The sequence below is a fragment of the Xiphophorus maculatus genome, chromosome 3, assembly GCF_002775205.1.
Source record: "Xiphophorus maculatus strain JP 163 A chromosome 3, X_maculatus-5.0-male, whole genome shotgun sequence".
Classification (NCBI taxonomy): Eukaryota; Metazoa; Chordata; class Actinopteri; order Cyprinodontiformes; family Poeciliidae; genus Xiphophorus; species Xiphophorus maculatus.
Window position 1 is genome coordinate 17,428,093 of NC_036445.1, and position 24,276 is coordinate 17,452,368.

At 37.6% G+C, this 24,276-nt stretch overlaps 3 protein-coding genes across 3 annotated transcripts; all 3 read right to left on the reverse strand.

Moving 5' to 3' along the window:
• Positions 1–198: 198 nt before the first annotated feature.
• Positions 199–11,485, reverse strand: LOC106699926. The gene is made up of 30 exons (XM_023330429.1): positions 11,424–11,485; positions 10,954–10,990; positions 10,344–10,420; positions 10,137–10,207; positions 9,715–9,736; positions 9,429–9,477; positions 9,127–9,265; positions 8,115–8,177; positions 7,840–8,033; positions 7,624–7,757; positions 6,711–6,829; positions 6,483–6,607; positions 6,262–6,367; positions 5,950–6,165; positions 5,643–5,813; positions 5,425–5,565; positions 5,024–5,073; positions 4,694–4,814; positions 4,483–4,601; positions 4,252–4,393; positions 3,911–4,104; positions 3,742–3,832; positions 3,424–3,553; positions 2,980–3,179; positions 2,570–2,719; positions 2,350–2,492; positions 2,007–2,143; positions 1,836–1,933; positions 1,178–1,337; positions 199–918 (listed from the first exon to the last, which is right to left on the reverse strand). The coding sequence occupies exons 3-30, from the start codon at positions 10,399–10,401 to the stop codon at positions 836–838; spliced, it is 3,426 nt and encodes a 1,141-aa protein (XP_023186197.1). The 5' UTR covers positions 10,402–10,420; positions 10,954–10,990; positions 11,424–11,485; the 3' UTR covers positions 199–835.
• Positions 11,486–11,684: 199 nt separating this feature from the next.
• On the reverse strand, positions 11,685–14,098 carry riiad1 (regulatory subunit of type II PKA R-subunit (RIIa) domain containing 1). Its single transcript, XM_005809118.2, has 4 exons — positions 13,891–14,098; positions 13,716–13,792; positions 13,013–13,059; positions 11,685–12,596 (listed from the first exon to the last, which is right to left on the reverse strand). Exons 1-4 carry the CDS (start codon positions 13,975–13,977, stop codon positions 12,532–12,534), a joined length of 276 nt encoding a protein of 91 aa, XP_005809175.1. The 5' UTR covers positions 13,978–14,098; the 3' UTR covers positions 11,685–12,531.
• A 2,905-nt stretch (positions 14,099–17,003) lies between these two features.
• Positions 17,004–22,914, reverse strand: LOC102233430 (interleukin-6 receptor subunit alpha-like). The gene is made up of 10 exons (XM_005809144.3): positions 22,637–22,914; positions 20,965–21,600; positions 19,811–19,934; positions 19,197–19,390; positions 18,950–19,113; positions 18,703–18,844; positions 17,949–17,986; positions 17,772–17,832; positions 17,396–17,519; positions 17,004–17,282 (listed from the first exon to the last, which is right to left on the reverse strand). Exons 1-10 carry the CDS (start codon positions 22,737–22,739, stop codon positions 17,033–17,035), a joined length of 1,836 nt encoding a protein of 611 aa, XP_005809201.2. The 5' UTR covers positions 22,740–22,914; the 3' UTR covers positions 17,004–17,032.
• Positions 22,915–24,276: the final 1,362 nt, after the last annotated feature.

A 24,276-nucleotide genomic window follows, 5' to 3' on the forward strand; every position in this document is an offset into this window, starting at 1 on the left:
GCTGGTTTCAGTTCTTTCTCTTCAATAATTTAATTTAGTGGGTCAGGCTGATTTTTGGTTCAATAAATAAAATATTTTCTGTTCTTTCACCAAACATGTCAATGCAACTTCTCTTTTTTTGGATTTCCATCAACAAAATACTTTCCAACTTAAACAGTTTCACATGAAAATAAACCTGAAATGTTTTTTTTACTTCGGTACTTTAATGAATTTATTTACTTGCCAACATTTGATCAACAGGTGCGGTTTTCCAAACAAAATATAATTTGTACATCCAATATTTCTTTGTTCTAGTAAAATATATTCTCTTATGAATATACATTTAATAAACATTGAAAGCTTAGCAATAATCAGTACATAGCTTAAGTCATCAAATAAAACTTACTATAGCCATACCTTTACAATCATGGAGTCTAAATCTTTAAATCTTAGCTAAAAACAGGTCCAATCTGGAAGAATCACACAGTACAGAAAGTGCGTTGTGAGGATAAATCACCAAAAACACGGGCTGGTGTTTCTGCGCGATGTGATAACTTATAGCAGGAATCCAATAAGAAGAGACAGAAACGGCTTCATGAAGGTGGAGATCCCTTCTAGATCCTCTCTAGTGAAACATGCTGAAATGTTTGAAGTTTAGCCATAACCCTTAAGCAGTTTACAAGGTTGTTTTATAAATGACACTTTAACCACATCCCCACAGTTACAGTTTAAATAATCTAAGGCTTAAATACAATCAAGACAAATTCAAATATATATTGTGACCAAAGTGCTTAAGAAAGATTAACTCCTGTGGAGGTTCCAGCTAATTTTGCAGCAGGATGAGATGGATCAATTTTTACAGCAGAAAGAATCCAATAAAGAGAAACAGAACAGGCTTCATGAAGGTGGAGATTCCTTCCAGACTCGGCGCAGCAGATCCTGGACAGAAGTACGAAACGTGGTTGAAATATCTCAGACAACCTTTACCACTCAATCAGAAATCATTAATAATTCCTTAATATGATTCTGAATCAATCGAGTCTCAGTTTGAGCCTGACTGTTACTCAGATTAGTGTAGCTGAAAAAGTGCTGCGTACCTTTGTAGATGAATCAGGATTTGGACGATGTACCTTAACTTACTACACAAAACAGCAGAACCATTTCAGGATTAGCTATCTGAATCTCTTTTTTTATTTACCTGATTTTGCAGACTGGGTCTCCCTCTGGTCCTCCTGGCCACCAACGGCCGCCTTTCCAAGGACACTCAGTTGTTCAGCTGTTAGCTTTGCTTGCTGTTCACTGGTCACGATGATGGCGTTGTCAGGGCCGAGAGCCTCCAGCTGAGCCACAGAGATCACCTGAAGGGAAACCAGTAAGGCTTAATTAACATCTGCTCAGATTGTACCAATTTAAAGTTTATCTCAGAGGACCTGAAAATATATAGCACAGAAACAGCAGGATGACAATATCAAACTCTGAGTCTGAGCCTAAAGTAATTTCCAATTTAAACAACAAAAGGTAAAACTCCCCGTTATTTTTTCCATGATAAATGATTAGATATAAATAATCGGAGATAAAAGGTCAAGTAATTCTGACTTTCTGAACTGGCGTTATGTTTCTGGATTGTCCAGATTTGAAACTTAATAGCGACAATTTGTCTATTTCACTTTTGTTTTAAGTTTTACCAATCTCTGACAGAAAACACATCACTGAAAGTGTGCTTGTCCCTATGGTGGTTTTAACACATTTTAACACATTTACCAAAAACCTTTCATAGCTCTATGTTGGCTGCTCTTGGCTCTCAGCTGGTATTGGAAATACCATAATCACAGAGCCGATTAGTTGAAGCTACTTACAGCAAAGTTTTCAGGAGGAATTTGGGGGATGCAGCTCTTGCTGATGAATGGGAAGACGGCGGGGCTCAGCGAGGCTATTTCAGATCCATTCAAACCGGCTGATGGAGACAAACCGATAAGTAAGACTGCTTCGGCTTTTGAGTGGTTAGTAGGTAGATAAATAAATCTTACCAATGATAGAGTCCAGGTCAGAAACCTCAGCCTCAGTCCAGTTGCAGGGGAGTCCAAATGCAGACACAGCAACATTTTTCAGCTGCTGCAAAGCCTTAACAGGACATTGAAGACCGTCCATGGAGCCCACCGCATCGCTGTGATGAAAACACGCCAATTACTCTGCGAACCTCAGACAACAAGAACAAGTGGGCCTCAAAATATTTCACTTTGTCCACGGAAAAGCAGGTATCAGTAAAAACAAATGAACTGAAACAACGAGATGAAACAACAGAATCTTACAGATTAACACAAAGTTGTGCATAATAGTGAGGTGGAAGTAAAAGTTTTCCTAAAGGCAGACCTGAAGGCGCCCACGCTGAGCTGACTGATCTCGCTGGAGTTCAGGCCACAGATGAACCGGCTCAGCTGGACCATCTCTGTGGATCCCAGCAGCGGCGCTGTCAGGTTGTTATATTTAGCGACGCCCTTCCACACCGACGCCAGCTATTGAGACACATGCCGGGTTGTAGTTAGTACTGGTGTCGTAGTTGCAGTCAAGTGGGGCAGTTTCTATTATCCACCTGTGAATCTTTCCAGCCACAGACATTAATTCCGCTCAGACTGTCCAGAGACAAGGGAAGCTTTTCCAGCTCAGAGTTGGAGAAGCTCTGAGTTACACACCCCAGCTGAGCGATATCACTCTCAGTCATATTAGACACCGGGCCAAACACCTGCAGTACATAAACACAATTATATCGTATTTGAACGAGGTGAGTAAACAATACTTTCTTATTGCAGTAGATAAAGCCTTAAAGAGTGATAATATTTTTGAATTCTTCATTTTAAATAAAATGTTGCACTATCTGTATAATTTCTGGTAGAGAAGATTAAATGTTACAACTAGAATAAATAAGAAAATAACAAAATGAAACTTAAAATTAAGTCACAAATTCTTAAATGAACAAGACTGAGATTATTTAGATGAATTTACCTCAACTGCCTTTCTATAGAGCACTTTCAGCTGGTCTGAGCTGTAACCAGGGACAGATCCCAGTATGTCTACAGCAGCCAGGAATGTCCTGTTGGACATCAGGTCCAGATCTGCTGGTGTCCAGAACACATTGTCCACTCCCAGTTCTTCAATAACTGCTTCTGTAGGTTCTGTGCCGCTGCTGGACATACCACTGTTAACTGAGAAAAATAAATACACGAGGGCACAAGGTAATAAATAAAAATCATTGACCTTATTAGTGATTTATGTCTATGTATGAGTGGGTGATTGAAGTTTATGTCAGAACCAGGAATCCAAACTAGATTTTCAAATATAAAATTTGCTAAAAACCTTTTCAAAGCGTTTTCTTGACCTTTCTGTGTCACTGAAATGGAAAGAGTTTGGAGGGTACAGAAGTTCTTGTGGGTAATGTTAGTTTATTACCTGCTCGCCTATAACGTGCTGCGCTTGATGTGGTGGTGGTGGTGGTGAGATTAAAGATCTTCTTTTTCAAAGCATCTGAAACCTGGGTAAGCTGCGGCTTCAGGAAGACAAGAACATCCTTCATCCATGGCTAAAAACGCACAGAGAAATAGAAACAAAATAGCTCACGTTACTTTTAAGGGCCAAAATGTTAATACTGAAGCAAAGAGAACTAGAGAAGGTTAGAAAGTAAACTTTATTTATTTAACACCTTTCACAGATAAAATCACAAGCTGCTATAACGAGTGTAAGGATGTTAGGAAAACAGCAGATACATACGTTATTTGGCAAAGTGGAGGGGACGTTATCATCCAACAGAACGAGGGGACCCAGCGTCTCCATGGTTTCAGCTGACCAATTAGAAGGACTCCTGCAGGCAGCAAATGATCCTACATCAGACTCTGCTTCCTCTGAAGCAGCTCCTGCATCCGCTGACAACCGGACCTACCCAAACACCTGGTTGACCAGTTTGATCAGATCCGCCCTGTGAGGTTGAGGAATGTGTTCACAGGAAGCCACAGCCTGGAGGCTGAACTTCATCACTTCGGGGGCCATGAGGAGCAGCATGGAGGGTCTCAGCTCACACAGGAGCGGACCGAGCCTCGATACATCTGAACTGGTTAATCCAGAGACATTTGTTCCCTGAAAATCCACAGGAAGATGTCACTGAGTGACTCCTACAGTAAAAATACTGTTGAAAGTTTCAAATTGAACTATTTAAGTTTTTTTTTTTTTTTTTTTGGCAGAGCATACATTTGTGTGTGTGTGTGTGTGTGTGTGTGTGCATACATTGGGCAGGCAAAGCAGAGCTCTTTCGGCAAGTGCAAGGCGTGATGGGGCTTGAAGAGGCAGGGAGGTCAGGTTGGCTGTTCCCATCTTGTCGAGGAAGACCTGGCACACAGAGTCAGGTAGATCCGCTACCTTGGAAGGCCTGGGGTGAATAAAACAGAGAACAGAAAAAATAAATAAACAAAAGGTTTGATATTGACTAAAAAAATAACTGGGCTGTTGTCCGCTCACGGTAGGTGAAGTAGCAGCGTAGTGGGAATGCTCTCCAGCTCCTGTGCGGTGATATTCTTGAAATAATCTGTCGTTTTGTTTTCCAAAGTCTGGAAAAGCTTCTGTGCAGCACATCGTGCCTGAGAAGAAAAACAACACAGTAAGAACACTGCCATTAGTTATTAGGTATATTTATGCATGTTTCAGTTAATAAAAAAACCAAACATTTTACCTGGACTTTGGAAAGCCACTGTGGATTCTCTGCCATGGATTCAGCCATGTCCAGTGCATAGCTGCCATTAACTTCATCAATCATCTTGCATGTTATGCCCTGGAGGACTGAATTCAGCCTCCTACCACAGATACAGAACTTGTGTAAACAGTACTAAAGGTAAATACTGTAGCATGAAAGCACACCCAATTAAACACTTCACAGAATGTTTAACATTATATGCAGGAAAATCAGAAGTCAGACTTTTTGTGGTGTTAAACGTAAGACAGTTATTTTTTAAATTGGAAGACAACTAATAAGTTCTATGGCTACTATAACTGTACACTTTACCTGTACTGCAGCTTCCTTAGGCCATGCAGTTTCTTTGCCAAATATGCAGCCTAGGACATCAAGAAAAAAAAAAAAAACAGTACAAGTTGTCAACACAAAAGTGTCATTTATGATTTTTTACTAGTAGTAAATAATCACAAACTGAGGTAGTATGGCACAATAGTATTGTAAGTAGAGTAGCTAGAAAGTTTAGATGAACAAATTCTACACGTTTTCCAGACAAACTTGTTAAATATTTAAAAGATGGATGGATGGAACAGCCAGTGTGATGGGGAATGAAGCCTAGGAATCCAAATATGTCTCCTAGCTCTTTTCTCTTTTTCCTACTTCTCCACACTTGAAAGATAACATGTTACACACTTTTACACTCTCCATTGAAACTCTAGATATATGCACATTACCTGTGACAGACTCCAGGTTTTATTTTCCACTTGGTCTAAAGAGGTGATGTTTGCTTTTTGTAGGTTCTTAAGAGAAACGCTGCGAAGCAAAGGGCCAGCCAACTTCTGCACCAGCTCTGAGATATTAACTTTATCTCCCAGCTACAAGAAATAAGAACATTTATCAAATAGCTGATTGCGTGTGTAAACACTGCCTCGCTGTTTTCCTGCTCACTCACCCCCTGCAGCATGGCCTTCAGCTGCCCCTCCCTCATGTGCTCTGAGATGGTTTTCAAGGTTTCTGTGTTGCTCAGGATATCCTGCGGTTTCACATTTCTCACCGCACAGCTCGGCAAACCGACTGCGACTGACTGAAGCTCCATCAGCTGTTGGCCTGACAACGCTCCACACTAACAGCGATAACAGATCGAGATGGGTTATAGACAGAAAGCACTTTGAGTGGTCAGAATGATTGGGAAAGCGCTATACAAGTTCAGTCCATTTACGATTTACAGAGAAGAACAGTCTTCATCTTAAAAGGCTCACCTTCTTCTCCCCCAGCTGCTTCTCAACCAGAATGCGCATCTGGCTCCTGGACCATTTCACACTGTTTCCCACGTTTTGAAGAACATCTTTGAGATTTTTTGAAGAGATTTCAGACAGTTGTTTGGGTGACAGCAAAGTAACACTCCTGCCAAGGTCACGCAGCTCTTGAGCGCTACTGGAACCGGACATCAAGCTGTCCACAAGGCGCTTCTTCAGCTTTGGTGAGAGGACAAGAACAATTTTTATATCTTCTTCTTTGGTAAATGAACAGAAACACAGCAGCTTAAATAAGTGTGGGAAACTGAAAGGTACCTTAAAGACTGTGGGGCCGTCGCAGGCGTCTAGCTGAGGAAGAAGCTTCTTGCTGGCGTCAGAAGTCAAGTTTGTAACATCGTAATAACAAGCAAGAGGGCCAAGCCTGGAAGAGTCATAAGCTTAAATACAATTCTTAAAAAAAATAAAGAACAGCAATAAACAAACCATGTCATTTAAATGAATTAGAATTTTCCCAAAAATGAATAGACAATACACACTTATTGATGAGCTCTGGGACACTGGAGCACTCTTGAATTCTCTGAAGGAACTTCCTGCCCAGGCTGGGGTTCATCATGGCGGTCATGTTAGACTTAAACTGGCCTGAGAGATAATATCTACACAGCTGGGAGAGATAATAAATTAAATGAAGTAGAGGCAGGTTTTGCAAGGACTGATAGTTGCTAATCCCAGTTTTTAGAAGTGATTTAGCATCGTTTGCCTCTTACAGTTTCTTTAGGGAATGAATCTACATCGTCTGTCTTCAGGCTGGAGAGGAAAGGTCCCATCATGGTCACGGTTTCAGAATCCAGCCACTCCAGAGTTGGTTTGCAGGGTTTCACAGTCGCTGTGAAAAAAGGAAAGTTTACACAACGGATGTTTATTCTCAATGCACAGTAAACACACCAACAGAGATTTCACACATCAGGAGCTTGGTGTTTACTTTGCACCTTTCCAGTTGGTTTTAAGTTACAGCTTTCCATCTTGTTTCATAATCAGTGAAGGAAACAAGAAGCAAATGGAAATAGGACATGCTCTAAGCTTTGCATGTATTTCTTTACTGAAAGTCCATAAGAACGCACTTTTGCCAACACAAACACATCTGCATATACGCATGCATGCTGAAACTTGCAAATGCGCTGGCCAGAAAGATGAAACAAGTGAAGTGCCACACCCAGTGCTCTTTTTTTAAACACGTACACCTGTCAAACTTTCCACCTTCATGTTTTATTTAAAAATGATTTTGATTAAATATTTTTGTAACATTTTGTTTGTAACAGTTTGTTCTTGTTTTTTTTATAGAAAAAACAAGAACAAACTGTTTTTTACTGGTTATTTTCTGCTCTAGAATATTTTAGGGGAATATTTAATATGGAGCAATATCAATTTTAGAATATTTTAGAAGGAATTTACTTCTGCATTTCAAAGTACCGGTACACATTTCCTCTTTTTATTTGTCCCCTTCTATTACCATGAAAAATTGGGAGTTGTTTTAGAAAAGCAAGCTCCTCCATGTAAATCAGTAAACCTTACAGAAAGAAAGACGTCGACAGAAAGGTTATGACATTATGTAAATGGTTTGATTTCAAAACAAGAATTTATCCCAGAATTCCGTTTCTAATCAAATTCCAAAGTTCTTACTTGATTTTGGGCCAGCAGATGGCCTCATTGTGCAGCTGAAGTTGTTCTGCAGGATTTGATCTTTGGCCCAGTTGAACACCTCAGCTCTTTGCTGCTCGGTCATAGAGGTGTACACCTCCTGCAGCATGTTCATCCTGGAGGAAATGGATGTCTTAGTTTCGGGGAAAACGATGTACATGAAGAACATGGCGAGACGAAGTATTGAACCATACTCACATATTTACCATGTTGTGGGCGCCCACTCTGGAGGGGAGCATCGCTCTGGCTGACGGTATGTCTTGCAGCACAGGTTTGGCAGCCCACAGCAAAGTGTTATAGTCATTGGAGTCAAAGTAATTTTCACTTTGTGCTGTCAAAGTGGCCCAGGACAGAGGGGCCACAAAAGCATTCATGTAGCAGCAGGATGGGTCCTGTGGGAACAAACAAACAGGAAGGTCAGATTGCAACAAAGTAGAAATTATTCAAGTATACATGATAGTGTTTGGTTTTACCATGTTGACTGAGGAGTTCTTCATCATCCTAATAACAGCTGGAAGGTTACTGCAATTCCACATCTTGTTTAACAAAAGAAAGGACAAACCTTTAACCACTGACAGAAGAAAATAATTCAGTTATTTGAATGAATATGTATTAAAACTTTGAAACCAGAAGTCTACATACACTGTATTAAAAACACAACTTTTTTAAATGGTGTAACATTAAATTAGACTAAATATGTCTTTTCTTAGGTCAGTAAGGATTAATAGAATAATTGTTTTGTTTATACCTGAATAATCACTGATATAAAAAAAACAACAACAAACAATTACTTTTTTTAAAGTTAGAATTTTACATACACCACAAATACCATGGCTTCAAACAATTTGGGAGAGCCCAGATGATTAAGTCATGGCTTTGCAAGCGTCTGACAAGGTAATTCTTAAGAAAAGAGTTAAATGGAGGGACAACAGTTGATGTCAAAGTGTGCTGAGGTGTAATCTTCATATCAACCCTATATCATCGTCACATATTGGAGGAAAAATTAAAAAATCTTAAAAACACCATCCAAGCTGCGACGTACAGTGGATTCATTAGGATTCATTAGGAACTGTGTACCTCATAAAATAGATATCATCATGAAAACAAGAACATGATGTGTAACTATGGTGTGTTGCAGCGAGGAAACCTGACCTGAGTTACTCCAGTTCTATCAAGAGGAAAACACTAAAATTCCAGCAAACTACAGTGAGAAGCTTTTTAAGGTAGAAAAAATAAACAAGTCAGGGCAAGTTTAAAAGCATTTCTATCAGATCTTTATAATTGTAATCCCAAACGACTATAAACAGGAAGTGTCAAGTCTGTTTAATTTTCAGACATTGGGATAAATAAATTATTTCTCTTAATAGTCTATGTAAACTTCTGGTTTGAACAGTTTATATGTTTTGTTTTGTTTTTTTTTAAATTGAAAAACAAAAAAACAAAAACAAAGAGGTTGTGTGTTGATATTGGTGAATGACTTCATACCCTGGCCTCTGCAGCGTCCATGAGGGTTGGACTCTGTGAGTTTTTGTTTGTGGCTCCAGTAACCATGTTCAGGATATAAAGAAAGGTGGACAGGAAGTTGTTGGACTGGTCAGCAGTTCTACCTACTTCTGACAGGTTACTAAAAAAAAAAAAAAAAAACAAGATTGAAAATGAAGAGAGAGAAAAAAAACAAGTGAGCAGTAAAGGTTTCCAATTCTAAATATGTTAAAAATATATATACATTTGAGACTTTAAAAGTTTTTAATTCAATTTGAAGTAAATAGGATAGAAAATACAATTACCTGCTGTTGAAGATATTTCTCAACAGAGTCATCTTAGGTAGAGGGCATCCTGTAACAGCAAACACATGTATGTGTTAAAAGCAGTGCTTCACCTGCTGGGCAAATATTGACTGTCATCAAACGCCACAACATTATGCACATCCCTTCTCACTAATCCAGGCTCATTTGGATTTGAGGCAGATTTGCAAACATACATTTCACAAATAAATTTTTATTTTAGTTTTAAATACCAATAACAGTAAAAGAAAAGAAAAGTAGTTAATAAAAAATACAAGTGTTTTCTTACCCTGGTTGTAGCATTTCGTCATCTAATAAAAGGAAGAAAAAAGGAAAAGTTGATTGGGTATTTTCAGTAAGGCATTTGGTCTTGAATGTTGACACTGAAAATGACTGAGAGCAAACCTCTGACATGATTTTATACATTGATAATAACGAAGAAAAAAGTGTATATTTAAGATGATTAATGAAGAGAAATATATATTTAAAAATAGATTCTTTAAAAAAGTTTTCATTTCCACTAATGATAGGTCTTAAAAATGTATTTTAATAATAAAAGTCTAACACTGAATAATATTTTTAACTCAGGTTCAGGTTTAAAGACTTTACAGTCCAGCAAAGGTCAGGTCAATGATGACCTAGAATGAGTGAAAATCAGCCCAGCTAAACTAAAATTCACACTAAAACCTCTTTTCTCAAGAATTTTCTTACCAGCTTCTTAGCGATGAAGACCGTGTTATCTGCAGACATAATATCTGGAGGCCCAGCTGGGCACACAGAAGCTGTGAACCAATATAACATAGTATAATAACTTGTCAGTGCAAACTATTACGAAGAAGTGTTCTTAAAACATATCAAACCAGTAACAAGTAGGCTGGTGTGATATGATGATGATGATGATGATGGTTTGTTACTAACCAAAGGCTGTGCAGACCATAATGAGCGCAAATAGACGCGTTGCTCCATTTGGAGACATCTGGGAAAATTCGGCCCGTCTGTTTGAGACACATTTCAAGAATATCAACATTCACATATATGAAGAAATTAATCTGGCAAAATAAGATAAATAATCCTTCAGTTGCATTTTTTGCTTTCATTGCATTTCTTCAATGACGTAAAGCAGGATGCCAAGGTTTTCTGAAAGGTTCACGGTTGCTATGGAACCTGTCTCCAAGTGAGACACCTGAAGTTTACTGATAAACTTCCTCCTCTGAGGTTTTGAAATCATACCTCCCTGGTAACCGTCTTTGTTACTCACCCAGAGGGAGACTTCAGGACAATCGAGGATAACACGGAGCGAAAAACAGACTTGTTAACTCACAATGACATTTTGTCACCTTCTTTATCTTCTTTTTTTCCTATTCCCATCCTCTAAACAAATTAAACATGTTTGAGTTTTGATGAGGCCAGGATCTCTGTCCAAGAAATTTGCATCCTGCTTTTTTATTTGCATTGCAGTGATTTGACTTCCTATGTAAATGTATGACCTCAAGAAACTGTACAGAAGAACAACAAAGACAATGACTACCTGTTTACTGCAGAGTCCAAGTACTGTGTATGTTCTCCTGAAAAAGAAGCAACTGGATGTCATCACCATGTACATTTAAATCCACTGATTAATAGTGTGCAGACATCAGATCGCTTGCAGATTTCAATCCATCTGCAGTGAATATTTGCAAAAACATAACTAGTAAAGGTCTTCTTGGGTTTTTAATTAAAGATCAGTGCCTGCTGACGAATCATGTTTTGTCTTTATTGTGGCTCTTTTGAAAAAACAAAATCAGATGAAGCAATATGTAGACAAGTAAGTAAATGACCTATTGGACAGGTTGGTTTCTTTGCAAATTCATAAAACGTTAGTTGTCCATCTTTAAAAGAAACAATAAAAAGATAGACAGTATCTCTGCATACAGATTAGTTGTCTTTTTCCCCATTTCTTTGTAAAAAAAAACACTCTACTGAACTCATTCATTTCATTTTAATATAGCCATTACTTACCAAATATCAGCCCTCTTCTGTGTCGATCTTTTGGAAAAAAGGGCAAAGCGAGAATGCGTATGCTCTTCCTCTAATCTCTCATCTGATATGAGGCGGATGGGTGTCTACCTGTCCATCCTTATTCAAAGCAGGTGTGTGGCATTGTGTAATTCACGTTGGAGGAAGGGTGGGGTGGGGGGCAGAGAGCATTAACCCCCTACCCTCCCATTCCCCCAAATCAGAAGAAATCAAAACAGTTGTTTGAAATGGCAATTTTATGAACGGACTCTTGGCTAGAATTGACATTATAATAATTTAATAATGTATAAAACTGCTTCAATTACAACATTTTCAAAGATAATTCACAAAAACTGATGAGAATGAGTCACAGACACAGGACAGCAGGGAACAGAAAATTGATGGGCTCCACCCGCCACAAATCCACCACAGCGTTACCCAATTCGAGTTACTCAACTAAACAAAACAAGAGGAGGCAAACACACACGAAAAGCTCTATTCATAGAAAAAATCAAGTAAACACGGTGATGAGACGTCAGAATTACACAATGCTACAGCTGAAAGGCTTTAGATGATAGTGAAGTCTTCTTCTCTTTGTAGGAAGTAAACCTTCTCTAACAGGTATAATATTTACCAATGTTTTTTCTGTTTTATCAGAAGGATGTAAAAATAGAAATACAGATACATTTGAAGGAGATTATATTTTCATGAGAAATATATTCTGCATTTGAACTAGTAACCACATGAGACCAGACCACATTACTTTTTCTCCCCAAGTTTATTTGTGTTTTAAGTTAAGGTGCAAAGTAAAGGCAGTAGACCAACTACTACAAAATCACATTAAAATAAGGCCAATTAGTTGAACATGAGACAACATAAAGTCTGTAAACAATACTGTCTAAATGAATTGGTCAAAGTGTCAAGGAGCAATGCATAACCTTCACAGGACTTCCTCCTCTTTCACAATCACACATTAGTTTAATCTTCTGAGGCACTTCTAGGAATATTACAATGAGTAATATGAATACAAGCATAATGGATCAACACTGAAGTAAATTTAGAACCCATCCACATCCGATCTCTGTCTCAAGAAAGGATGTTGTCAGATCTTTCAATTCGTTTCACTGTTTTCGTTCGATACAGCGTCAGAAGGATCGCTTAGGGAGGAGAAGTGATCTGAAAAAGATGATCAGAATTACAAATAGCCTTAACTGAATCTCCACCAATTTTGATCTTGCTTTGTTGCTGTCTTTACTCTATTATATTAGTTCATATTCATATCTGTTCATATCTGTTCTTGAACTGTTCATTGTGACACCAGTTGTCTTCATAAACAAACTACATTTTATATTACTTGAAAAGGTTGAAGTTTGTGTCAAAAGCAACTAAGCAAAGTAATCAAAGGAAATAATATGCAACAACAATTATCTAATACAAGCAATATGAAAGAACACTTGACTCTCTCTGTGTCAGTTATGTATGTCAACTGGGATTTAACTCAGATTAGGGTGACTGTTAGCACTAGGATTAAAAATGTAACTATGAGAGGTTGGAGCAATAATCCCAAAAGTGTGTCTATGTTTATGACTCACCTGCAGCAAACTCACGAATGTCAGACGGCTTTTTAACCAGCAAATGTCTGTTGAACGAAAGAGAAACGAGACAAGGTAAACTTAATGTTTCATTTAATGTGATCATTCTAAGATATTGTAGGATTATATTACTACATTCAGTAAGATGATCAAATACAGGTCCAAAAGTACTGAGATAAAATAAGCATCAACCTTAACTGAAAACATTTGTAGCAAATGAAGCAATAGTCACAGATTATTAAACACACACTTTTGTTGATTTCACAGTGAGAAAAATGTGTCTTTTTATGTATGTAAATGTATAATGTATGTAAATGTCAGTATTCAGCTGTATGTTGATTAACTTGTAAACAATTAGTCATATCCCATATCCTACAAGAACGTTGAACTGTTGATAAATTATCACAATTTTTATTTTTTTCCATATTTATCTATCATCATATTTTGAAATTCCACATATACTTTTGAAGATTTCTTTGAAACCCCGATAGACCTACAGTTTAATATTGGCCACAGCTGATATTTATTTACCGGAGGAAAAACTAATAAAAATATTCTTTACTTCTGTGAGTTTTCCAAACCTTTGTTTATCTCTGAATCAGGAAAATTTATGGGATTGTTTTGAGCCGTAAACGCTGATCAATTGAGAGCGTTTGAAACTTTAATCATCGCTTTCTGGTAAAATAGGAGGAAATAAACCGACCTCAGAAAGTCGCCAATGATTTCATCCACTTCCGGATGGGCTCTCAAATACGTTTCGTTGTCGATTCTTGTTTGAATCTGAGGCAAAACAAACCGCAGAACCCCGGAATAAATCAAAAACAATTTAAGCAACATATTTTTGCCTATAGCTTTTCTCTTCCTCCGCGGAGAGTTACCTTAAACTGTCGCAGTTTCTCTTGCTGGTCGACATTTAAATAAGAAACGTTGAGATTCTTCTGAGCATCTTTCACAACTTCTCCCATGGCTTTGCAAAACGCGCCTAAATCTCGATCTAAATGGCGATGTCCTCTGTTGCTCCGGAAAACTGAAAACCAAACGATCACCAATGTTTGTTAACCTGTTTCCATGAAAACGTTGCTATGGACGCGGACGAATCTCACTGCTTGCCCACGAGGGGGCGCAGTTGAGTCAGGTAAAAACGTTAAAGTAAATATACATATAATTTTAATTTAAAACTATGGAGGCTCATTTATGCAATGTGATAAAAAAAAGAATATGCATTACACCATTTAAAAATAGCTCATTCATAATCCTCGTATGATATAATTAATTTGAACAACAACAAATGCATACTAAGTAATATATAAAATATCATGTTACACAGGATCATCTGTGTTAATTGGGTTTATTGATGCCTCTAAGGCCTTTGATCGTGTCAATCACTGCAAGTTATTTGGCAAATTAAAACAAAGAGGTGTTCCGGACATTATTATACGAATTTTGGTTTACTGGTATTCTAACCAGAAAATGCATGTAAAATGGGGCAATAACATCTCTGCTTCCTTTGGCGTGAGTAATGGTGTGCATCAGGGTGGGCTTCTTTCACCCGCCTTGTTTAACTTGTACATGGAGGACCTGTCAAAAGAAATGAACCTCTGTAAAACTGGATGTATGATCGGTGATACTTTGGTCAATCACTTTATGTATGCTGATGACCTGGCTGTACTCTCACCCAGCAGTGCTGGTTTTCAGCAGTTGCTGAATATCTGCTCTGATTATGGGTTGAGATTTGATGTGCAGTATAATGCTAAGAAAACAGCTGTACTAGTATGTAGGACTAAAGCAGACAAACAACTTTGCTTCCCTGATTTTTTTTCTGTCAGGGCAAAAGTTAAATGTTTGTTCCAAAACTAAATACCTGGGTCACTATATCACAGACCAGCTCTGTGATGATGATGATGATGATGATGACATTTATCGGCAGTGTCGCATGTTGTACATTCAGGCAAACATTCTGGGGAGGAAATTTCATATGTGCACTGATGAGGTAAAAATAAGCCTGTTTAAAGTTTACTGTACACCCTTGTATACAGCTCCTTTATGGTGTAAATTTAAAAAAGCTAGCAGGCAGAAGCTGAAGGTTGCGTATAACGACTCTGAGAATTCTGCTTAAGAAATCCAGGCTTAGCAGTGCAAGTGAGATGTCTTGTAACGCACATGTCACAACATTCCAGGCTCTTTTGAGAAATCTGATATACAAGTTCATGTGTCGTTTAGACAGCTGATTGAACAGTCTTATTGTAATGTTTTCACATCCCTCTTTCAGTGCGCTAAGACACCAATCGGCTCTGTGGAAACATTGGTATGCGAGTCTTTTATAAGATTCTTTTTTATTTTTATTTTATTTTGTCTTTTTGTTCTTTATATGTCGTGTTGTTGTGTATCATCTCTTTGTGGACCATGAGTCTGTTGAATAAAGTGAAAAGTGTAAGTAATCCATACCATGAGGTCTGGGTTTTCCCCAGAGGTCACCACCTAAAGGGATAAATCCAAGGGGTACCTTCAAATTTAGATGCTCCAGATGATCCAGATCAGAATCCCAAGTATTTTTAGCTGACTGTTTGAGACTGACATCCAGTCAGGCAGAGGGCTCATGTCGAAGGAACTTCCTGTAACTTTCTTTAGCCAATTGAAAGATACATTTATTTCCATAGAGCGTGGAAAGATCTTGAAATATTAAGGATTTCTTGGTTAAAATGAAGTTGACAATAAAACCCGAATCAAGCATTGTTAGCCCTTTTTGTAGCCTTTTCCCTAAAACAAGCTTTTTAGCTATATATATTTTTTTCATTTATTAGCCATACTAAATACACACTAAATGGAGGAAGTCAATGTAAGACAACATGCTAGTGATACCCCTCATGACACTAGCACCATTTAGGCCAACATTAGCATTTTGGCTCATTTTAACTTATACACTAACTTTAACGTACTGCATGGAGTAAGTCCATGTTACTCAACATGCTTGTGACTGTCCACATTCTATTGAGTACGTTGTAGCTTACTTCAGCATTTATGCAAATTTTTTAGCATAAAAAGACTTTTGCAGGCCCCATTTAAATTTCTTCAGAACTTTTCTAGTATACAACTACTACTGCTTAAATTTATTCGCAACATGGAGTTGCATGATTTAGAAAAGCACTAATAGGGCTGCTCTACTTGGAGTGTGGCATTTTGAATGTGCCTGCGTCTGGATCATATACTTAGATAAACCACAGTATGACAGCAAAGCCAAGTTTTCCACCAAGTAAAGATAGAAATAAATGTACACCATCACAATACAAATCATATAAGTTAGTTATTGATTAATCAACAACCAAAATTTATTTGAATTTAAAAACGAATCATTGTCGGATAAAAATACCATTAGTTAATTACAAAGTCTTTAATTAATTACATTATTTTTTAATCATGTCCCACCACTGTTTATTATTAATAATCAATCAATCATTATGAGATAGGCAAGCCAATGATCAGGTAGCAAAAGCAAAAAATAATGACATAGTAATTAATCGGTAATTTTCTCTTAAATATGAAATAATAGCTCATAACTTTGAGTTAGCTAATTCAAAATATCATTAATCAAAAAGTCATTTAACTTCTTGACTAATAATAGTCAAAAAGTCAAATGAATTTAAGTCACATAATGTTGACTAATGATGACTCATAATTATGAGTAAGAAAAATATTTTTAGTTCAGGATAGTTTCAAAAAGCTCTAGAAAGTCTATTTTAGTACAGAAATTCAACATCAATATCAACTTAAACTTTTCAGTAACATAAAAAAATAAAATATTTATTGTGATGAAGTCACCTCTGCAGGTGATTTCAACATTTTAACATGGTACCAGTAGACAGAAGAGAAAGAAACAAAACCACATAAAAAACATTTCAGCACAAGTTTAAGCATGGCACGTACATAAAGGAATGGATATACAATCTATACAAATCTTCTCTGGGTGTTTATCCTTCTGCTCGGTCCCTTTTCATTAATTTTCTAAAACTGGTTCGTTCATAACTACATCTGCAGGAAGAAGTAACTTTTGTTGTTGAAATTTGTGGCTTCTAATCTGTCCGTCTCAGCTTGTCCTTTCTCGATTTCCCCGTCTCCTTGTGTGTCGCTCTGTGTGTAGAGCTGCGGGCCAGAGTCAGACACCAGGGCTTCTTCTTCCGAGGACGAAGGGATGGAAGGACGAGGTGGACACAAGGCCTCGCTGTGGGTGGTACTATTTAGACTATAGAGTTTGTTCAAATACCTGTCTTTGTGTCTGAAAAGCAAAAGAAAAAGAAAAATCTGGCTAAATCTCTCAGCCAAGATATAAATCTATTGGCTACAATGCAAAAATTTTTTTTATTTAAATAAAAAATCAAATTGCTCAACCTGAAGATGTAGACAGCCAAAATGCAGCACATGATGGCAAAAACGGCAGAGATCCAAATAACATGATAGTATATGTTGCATGAAAATGAGTTCTCACATAACTCAACTGTTATGGGAGATTTATCTGCAGCAAAAGAAGAAGAAAACCACAAATTGTTATGGTTACATGTACGACGAGGTGTTGTAAAAAACGTGTTATTTCAGCAGAACCATGTCTCTTGTGGCTTGTTTAGCTGTTGAGCCTGAGTTATTATGATGCCATGGTTTCCTGTTAAAACCCAGTGGACTATAGACCAGTTTCAGGGTGTTTTCTCCCACTTCTCGTGCTTTTCTCTTAAATATGTGTACTGAGAAAATTTACTGCCAGCAAACTAACCAGGAGGGTAATCAGAAAAACCAGAACCAGTGAAGTAGTCTTCAGTGGAGGGCAAGTCGATCTGATGATGACAAATAAATTAACAAATAAAGAAAAACAGGACAGAAGAATATGTTAAGATGGAGCAATTAAAAGTGAATAAGTTTATACTTTCCAACTGAAAGTTAAAGTTCCTACCGTTGTGGTCGTCATTTCACTCTTTTCTTCTATATTAGCTGAAAGCAACAAACAGGAAGAAAATCATTTAATAAAACTTATTAAAAGTGATATTTTTTTTACAAGTAAAGACAGTAAGATTTGTGAAAAGTAAGCACAATAAAGAGCAATACAAAAAGCATCCAGGAGACATGCATGAAACAAAAACATCCCACTTACACTTATTGCTAAATTTCAGGAGTTTGAGACTAAATATTTGAAGCTATAAAAATCAGTATGTGGTTGAAGTTTAACTATAACTGTTGTTAAATGCAGAGCAGGGTCACAGACAAACAACAGAAAATAATGATAGTTCTTTGGAGAAATACAGATAGTAAAAGGAGATTAAAAAGTAAAGAAATTACAGTGTTTGCAAAAGTTACTTGAATTGTTCCACGCTTTCTCATTTCACAACCACAAACCTCTGTGTATTTTATTGGAACTGTATGCAATAGACCAACATAGATTAGCATATAAATTTGAAATACAACAAAAAAAAAATATGCAGGGTTTAAATGTTTTGCTATAAATAAAATTGGAAAGGTGTAGTTTTCTCTTTATAAGCGAGCCTACATCAGGTGTGGTGCAGCAGAGGCACATTTAAACGTTTCAGGGCAGTGGCCCTCCAGGGCTGGAGTGTCACACCTGCGCACTAAGGTGTTGTGGCCATCAGTTACTTCTTTTAACATGTATTGCTTCTTTCTGGTTACTTTTCTTGTGTGTATTTTTTTTCTACCTGTCCAACTTCTGGCAGAGACAGGTGAAGTCCACTCGCTCCAATGACCATCGTATTCTTCTCTAACTCTGAGATGAATCAGGTACTCAACACCAGGCAGAGCGTCAGTAATCAGGTACGTGCGTTTTCTAATTGTATTTTCCTGCAAGAACACATACAGACCATAAAACAAGAAATCAATCAACGGAAACATCCCAGGTTCATCGGTTTTGAGCCCATGACTGAAATATGAACTTGTCAAGCATACCTGTTCATTTGAAGAGTTTGAAGGTCTGTATCTGACCTCATAGGTTAGGTCATAAAAGTCATCCTTCTCCTTCCAGGTTATTGGTAAGTTCCAGGTCACCTTTATCATTTTCTCTCGTCTCTCCACTGGGTGGGCCATCACATTAGATGGGGGGTCTGGCATCACTTCAGTCGCAGGTAAGGGTTGAAATTATTTTTAAAAAGCCTTACTTTCATCGAAACAGTCACGTAATAACAGACTCGCTTACAAATATCCAGAGGTGTGAAATAGATCAGGGGACTGGTGGCGTTGCCCAAGAAGTTTGTAACACACAGGAAAGCCACATGGTTCAGCCTCCGCTCCTTCTCAATGTGCTCCAGAGCACACCAACAGCGGGAGTGCTGAAGTGAGTATGAGCACCGCTTTTGCTGGAAATTCTCTATTTTTACATAAGGGAAATAACTGGAAAGAAAAAAGAAAATCATGTCTTCCAGTAAGATGTAACAATGTAAAAAATAATCTTACAAACAGAAGCTCTGCATGAAAAAAGTTCAAAGATTCAGTTAATTATCCATGAGGTAACTTACTTCAATCCTGAATTATTATTAAACCAATAATGAACTTTTTTTTTTTATTCAGAACTATTTTATTTTTTTATTCTAAAAACATCAGTTTTGTTGTATGAACTTCAGATGTATCACTATTCCTCAGAGCTCCCTGAGAGCACAAAGGTTTCAGTCAGTCAGAGTTAGAGTTGGATTAAACTCTCTGCCTTCAGCTTTGTCTTTGTTTTGGCGACTATCTTGAGAGCTTTGAGGGGTTGTGTTGCAAAAATAAATAAATAAATCAAGCTTAGGTGAATTTAAAACGTAAGTGCCTTACTCTTTGCTCAGAAAAAGGTAGCAGTTAGGTTGCTTGATTACTGGTTTCTGAGGTCTCCATTCACAGCGAATTTTACTCCTGGGCGACTTCTTGTAGCAAGAGATAATTGGAGTCTCAGGAGGATCTAGGATATAGAAAACATTAAATCAGACATGTGTTTGGGGTAGCAATAGATTTTTTTCAGAAAAGTATTTTGGCAGGACGACGCCCAGCAGACCCACTTTACCATGACGTCTCCTCAAGACCGACCACCGTCCCACAGCCAGCATACCGCCTGCTAGCCAGAACCCATGACCAAAACCTTTTTCTGCTGCAGGTCATAATGCATCAGTATTCATGTGCTGACACAGTGTGTCACATTACAGTCACTGATGGTATTGAGATTATATAAATTAGTGAATCAAAGAGTGAATTTGTGTTGTTGTGTAAAACATGTCATGTCACAGAGACTGACTTTAAAGAACGCAGTTGAAAAGAGACACAATAAAATCTCACTGATGATTTTCTGCTCATCTAATTGGAATCAACCTGGTTCAATTTGGCATTTTATGTGTTTTGTGTCATTTTAATTTTTCTCTAGTTTTTGTTTGAAGATCCTACCCAGGTCAGTTTGGTCTTTCCTCCACACTTTGAGGAAAGTCTAAGTTGGACTCTTGTCAGTTCTATTGTGGCTCACTGACTTCATCTATACCTTTCAATCCCTAAACAACAGCTTAACTCAAAAATCAGATTGTAAACCCTGTCTATAAACCTTAAGTCAAGAAACCTTCATGATGTTAAACATTTAATTAGCTTGATTATTGCTCTAAATTTGCAATTCTTTTTGGGTACAAAGTTTGCTTTTCATGTTTGTATTATCTTGGCTTTGGTTGATTTACCTATTTAAGGATTAGAGGGCTGACCTTAAAATGATTAGCGAGAAACATAATCCTGAAAAACATGAAATTGATTTGATTGATTATAGAAGATCCCATCATTCCTTGCATGAAATATTTGGTAAGAAACCTCAGTGATTTGAAAGGATACCTCCCACATGTTTGATTTTTCAATGCATAAATTAGACTGATCAGTTCTTTTAATGAAACTGATAAAATTCTGCACACACTGAAGTAGTGTCAGTTGAGTGTCTATATAGGCATCGCGCCATAACTCACCTGCAACAATCACCTTAACAGCAAGTGTTTCTTCTCCCCTGTGATGACATGTGTATTTCCCAGCGTCCGTCAGTCGTACTGAACTCAGAGACAGGCCGCTCCCGTCACTCAGAAATGCAAGTCCTCCCCAGTCTCTGTTTGTACTCTCCATCAGCTGTTTGTTCCACTGCCACTGAGGCCTCATTTTAACCTCTCTGGTTGCTCTGCTGCTTTCCTCTGACTCCTTGTCTTTATATTCAGCCTGGAGTTTCATCTCTTTATCCTCCCAGTCTGACATCCCCTTTGTTGTGGTTTTGCTGGGAGGGGTTGGCTGGACCACTTGTGGAGAAGTGGCGTGTTCCACGTCTGAATATCCGCTGCTTCGGTTTTCTCCTAGCAGAGTGCTGATTCCAGTCGCCGTGGTGGGAATGCGGAATCTCTCGCTTACTGTAGAAGATTTATCACTTCTTTTTGTAAAAGCCCTGTTTCTTCTAGCTTGCTGCGTGGTGGGAGTTTGCTCTGACGAAGATCCTTTCTTATTTCCACTTGGGACATTTCTAGTTAAGGTGACTTTCACTCCATTCACCTTCACATGACCGCTGCAGGTCAGTTCCAGCCTGCTTCCTGGAGACACAACCACCACACCAGGAGGAGGGTCTGCACACACACGCACACACACACACACACACGCACACACACACACACACACACACACAAAAACAAACATTTGTTGCAAAGATACAAACGAGGCTGGATGCTTTGTGGGTTTAATCAGGGCCTTATTGTGCTGCATTGCGCTGTGACTTTAAATGTTAGGGTTGGTTCCAGATCACTAGGCACAGAACAGATAGGATGCAGCGTTGCATAACAAAAATTACCAACTCCTTCAAAACTTCCTCTTTTAATCTGTCTCTCTCTCTCGCCTACACAGTTGCTCTTCTGTCCTGAACTTTTTCTTCTCTGATAATCATTTTCATGCACTTATCTGCATGAAACGTTCCTCAAATCTTATTGATGCTTTGATTTATCTGAAAACAAATATCTCTCTCTACCACTGACTAAAAGAACAAGTGATCCAAATTAAATATATTGCCATAATTGGTCACAAGTAATCAAAATAAGTTACTTTATTACATTTGTTAAGTTGCCCAGTTAAACAAACACAAAAAAAGTTTATTTGAATATCAAGAAGAATAGTACATTAAAACATTTTTATAACTTTTGCATGGATTTGAACCCTCTACTGCAGGATAAAAATGATCTGACGGTGTCTTCTTTTTTCTCCAACCAATTTTAGTTACTTTTCGTCCAACGATATTAAAGAATCTAAGTTCTAAAAATGTAAAAAAATATCTAAAAATTATAACCTAATAAGTTTATTAGACTGAGTTCAGTAATTTGAACAGAACAACGCTAAAGATTAGCCGTTATCCTGCTGACATGATAAAAAAAAGACAATAAAAAAGACAAAACATCAGTTAAACTATACAGAATGTAGAGAAAATATAGGTAAAATATTGATTCGTTACTTTTTTTTCTATAAGAAAAAACATGAAACTAAATGTGAAATTAAACCCAGCTGTTGCAAAGAAAATTTTCTGAAATCTCAACAATGAAACAAATTCATGACAAAACAACTTAATCCTGCAGTAAAAATTCAAAAACACATTTATATTATTGACTGATGTCTCACCATTTCTGGGACAAATGCCATCAAAAATGCTCCACACTGGCAGGACGTACAAAAAGCACATCAAAAGTAGCAGAGCATCCATCTTTGGAGTTGGTCCCCCCATCGACAAGTCCTCAGACCATCACTGACACTTGAGCTACGGCTGCAGAACACCAAGTACCACTTAACTTCATGAAGTCTGAGAAGAAACTGACTGTATTCCAGTGCAAGCAGGACTATTAAAGCAGAGTTCATGTGGCCGCAGCAGCGCATTGTCCGTAAGACCCGTTATTGTGAAATCCCAGTGCTCTTCCCCCTGTTCAGCGCCGTTACACAGAGGAAATCCTCCTCAGCGTCAAAATAAAAACCCCCTTGAAAGCTGAATTCAGGTCTACAACTGTAATGTCAATTTAGTACAGTCCTTCTGTACAGTTTTGACATTTATTTTAAGTACTTTTCTGACTGATATTATAACTTGGACACCAAAATCACATAATGAGTGTATATATTTCATATAGTTTTAAAAAATTTTTTATGTCTTCTGAAGTTTGACAAAAGAATTTGAACTTAAAATCCTGTAATAAGCATCAGATATCTGTCTTTATGGCCTAACATAGAATTATTTAAAATTAATTTTTATTTTGAACATTACAGATAATAAATCCTTGTGTTCTCTGTTTTGTCTCAAATTACAGTTACATAGTAAAAGTCTGGTTATGCAAAGAAAAGAAAAGAAAACAAACAATGTGTGCCATTTTCAAAAACTAGCCAATGATTTGTTTTAGAAAGTTTTGCACAAACAAGACAAAGTTTTGAACGGATCTTGTAAATCATAAATTTGTAGAAGTATTTCCATCCTTAAACTTACTCACATTTTGTCTCATTACCACAGCATGTTGTATTCTTTTCTGATAATTTGTAATCATTTTTTAAAATTGTAATATATATACATACAGTTCTATGAAAACCTGAGAGGTTTGTTTGAAAACATTAGTTAACACCAAGCATCATGAAAACTAAAAAAATACAACAAACCGGTCGGGCCTTATGTGTTGAAGTTTGAAGCAGAATTAGGTTAGGAAGCTTTCAGAATCTCACTGAGCATTAAGTCCAAATATAAACATGGAGTGTGGGACAACTAGAAAACCAACCAACACAAGAGTCCCTTAAAGTGACAGGTTAGACAAGGAGAACATTAATTAGAGTGCCAGCAAACAGATCTATGGTAACTTTGGGAGAACTGAAAAGATCCACAACTCAGGTGGAAGAATCTGACAGGACATCTAGTAGGTCTGCAGTCCACAAATCTGGCCTTTGTGTAGAGAAAAAGCCACAAGAGGTCCACTTCACAAAACATGAGGGAAACACAGCAGACATGCAGAAGAAAGTCCTCTGGGGAGACAAAACCAAAACTTATCTTTTTGTTTCATATGCAAAACACTTTATGTGGGTGACAAACTGGGCTGCACAAAACACTGAACATATCATCCTGACAATGGAAAAAGTTTGTGGTGGCTGTATCATGATGTGGGGATGCTTTTCTTCAACAGGGACAGGCAAGCTTGTCAGATTTGATATGAAGACAGATGAAGCTAATTACTGGTAGAAAACCTGTTAGAGGCTGAAAAGGAATTGAGACTGGGGATAAGGTTCACCTTCCA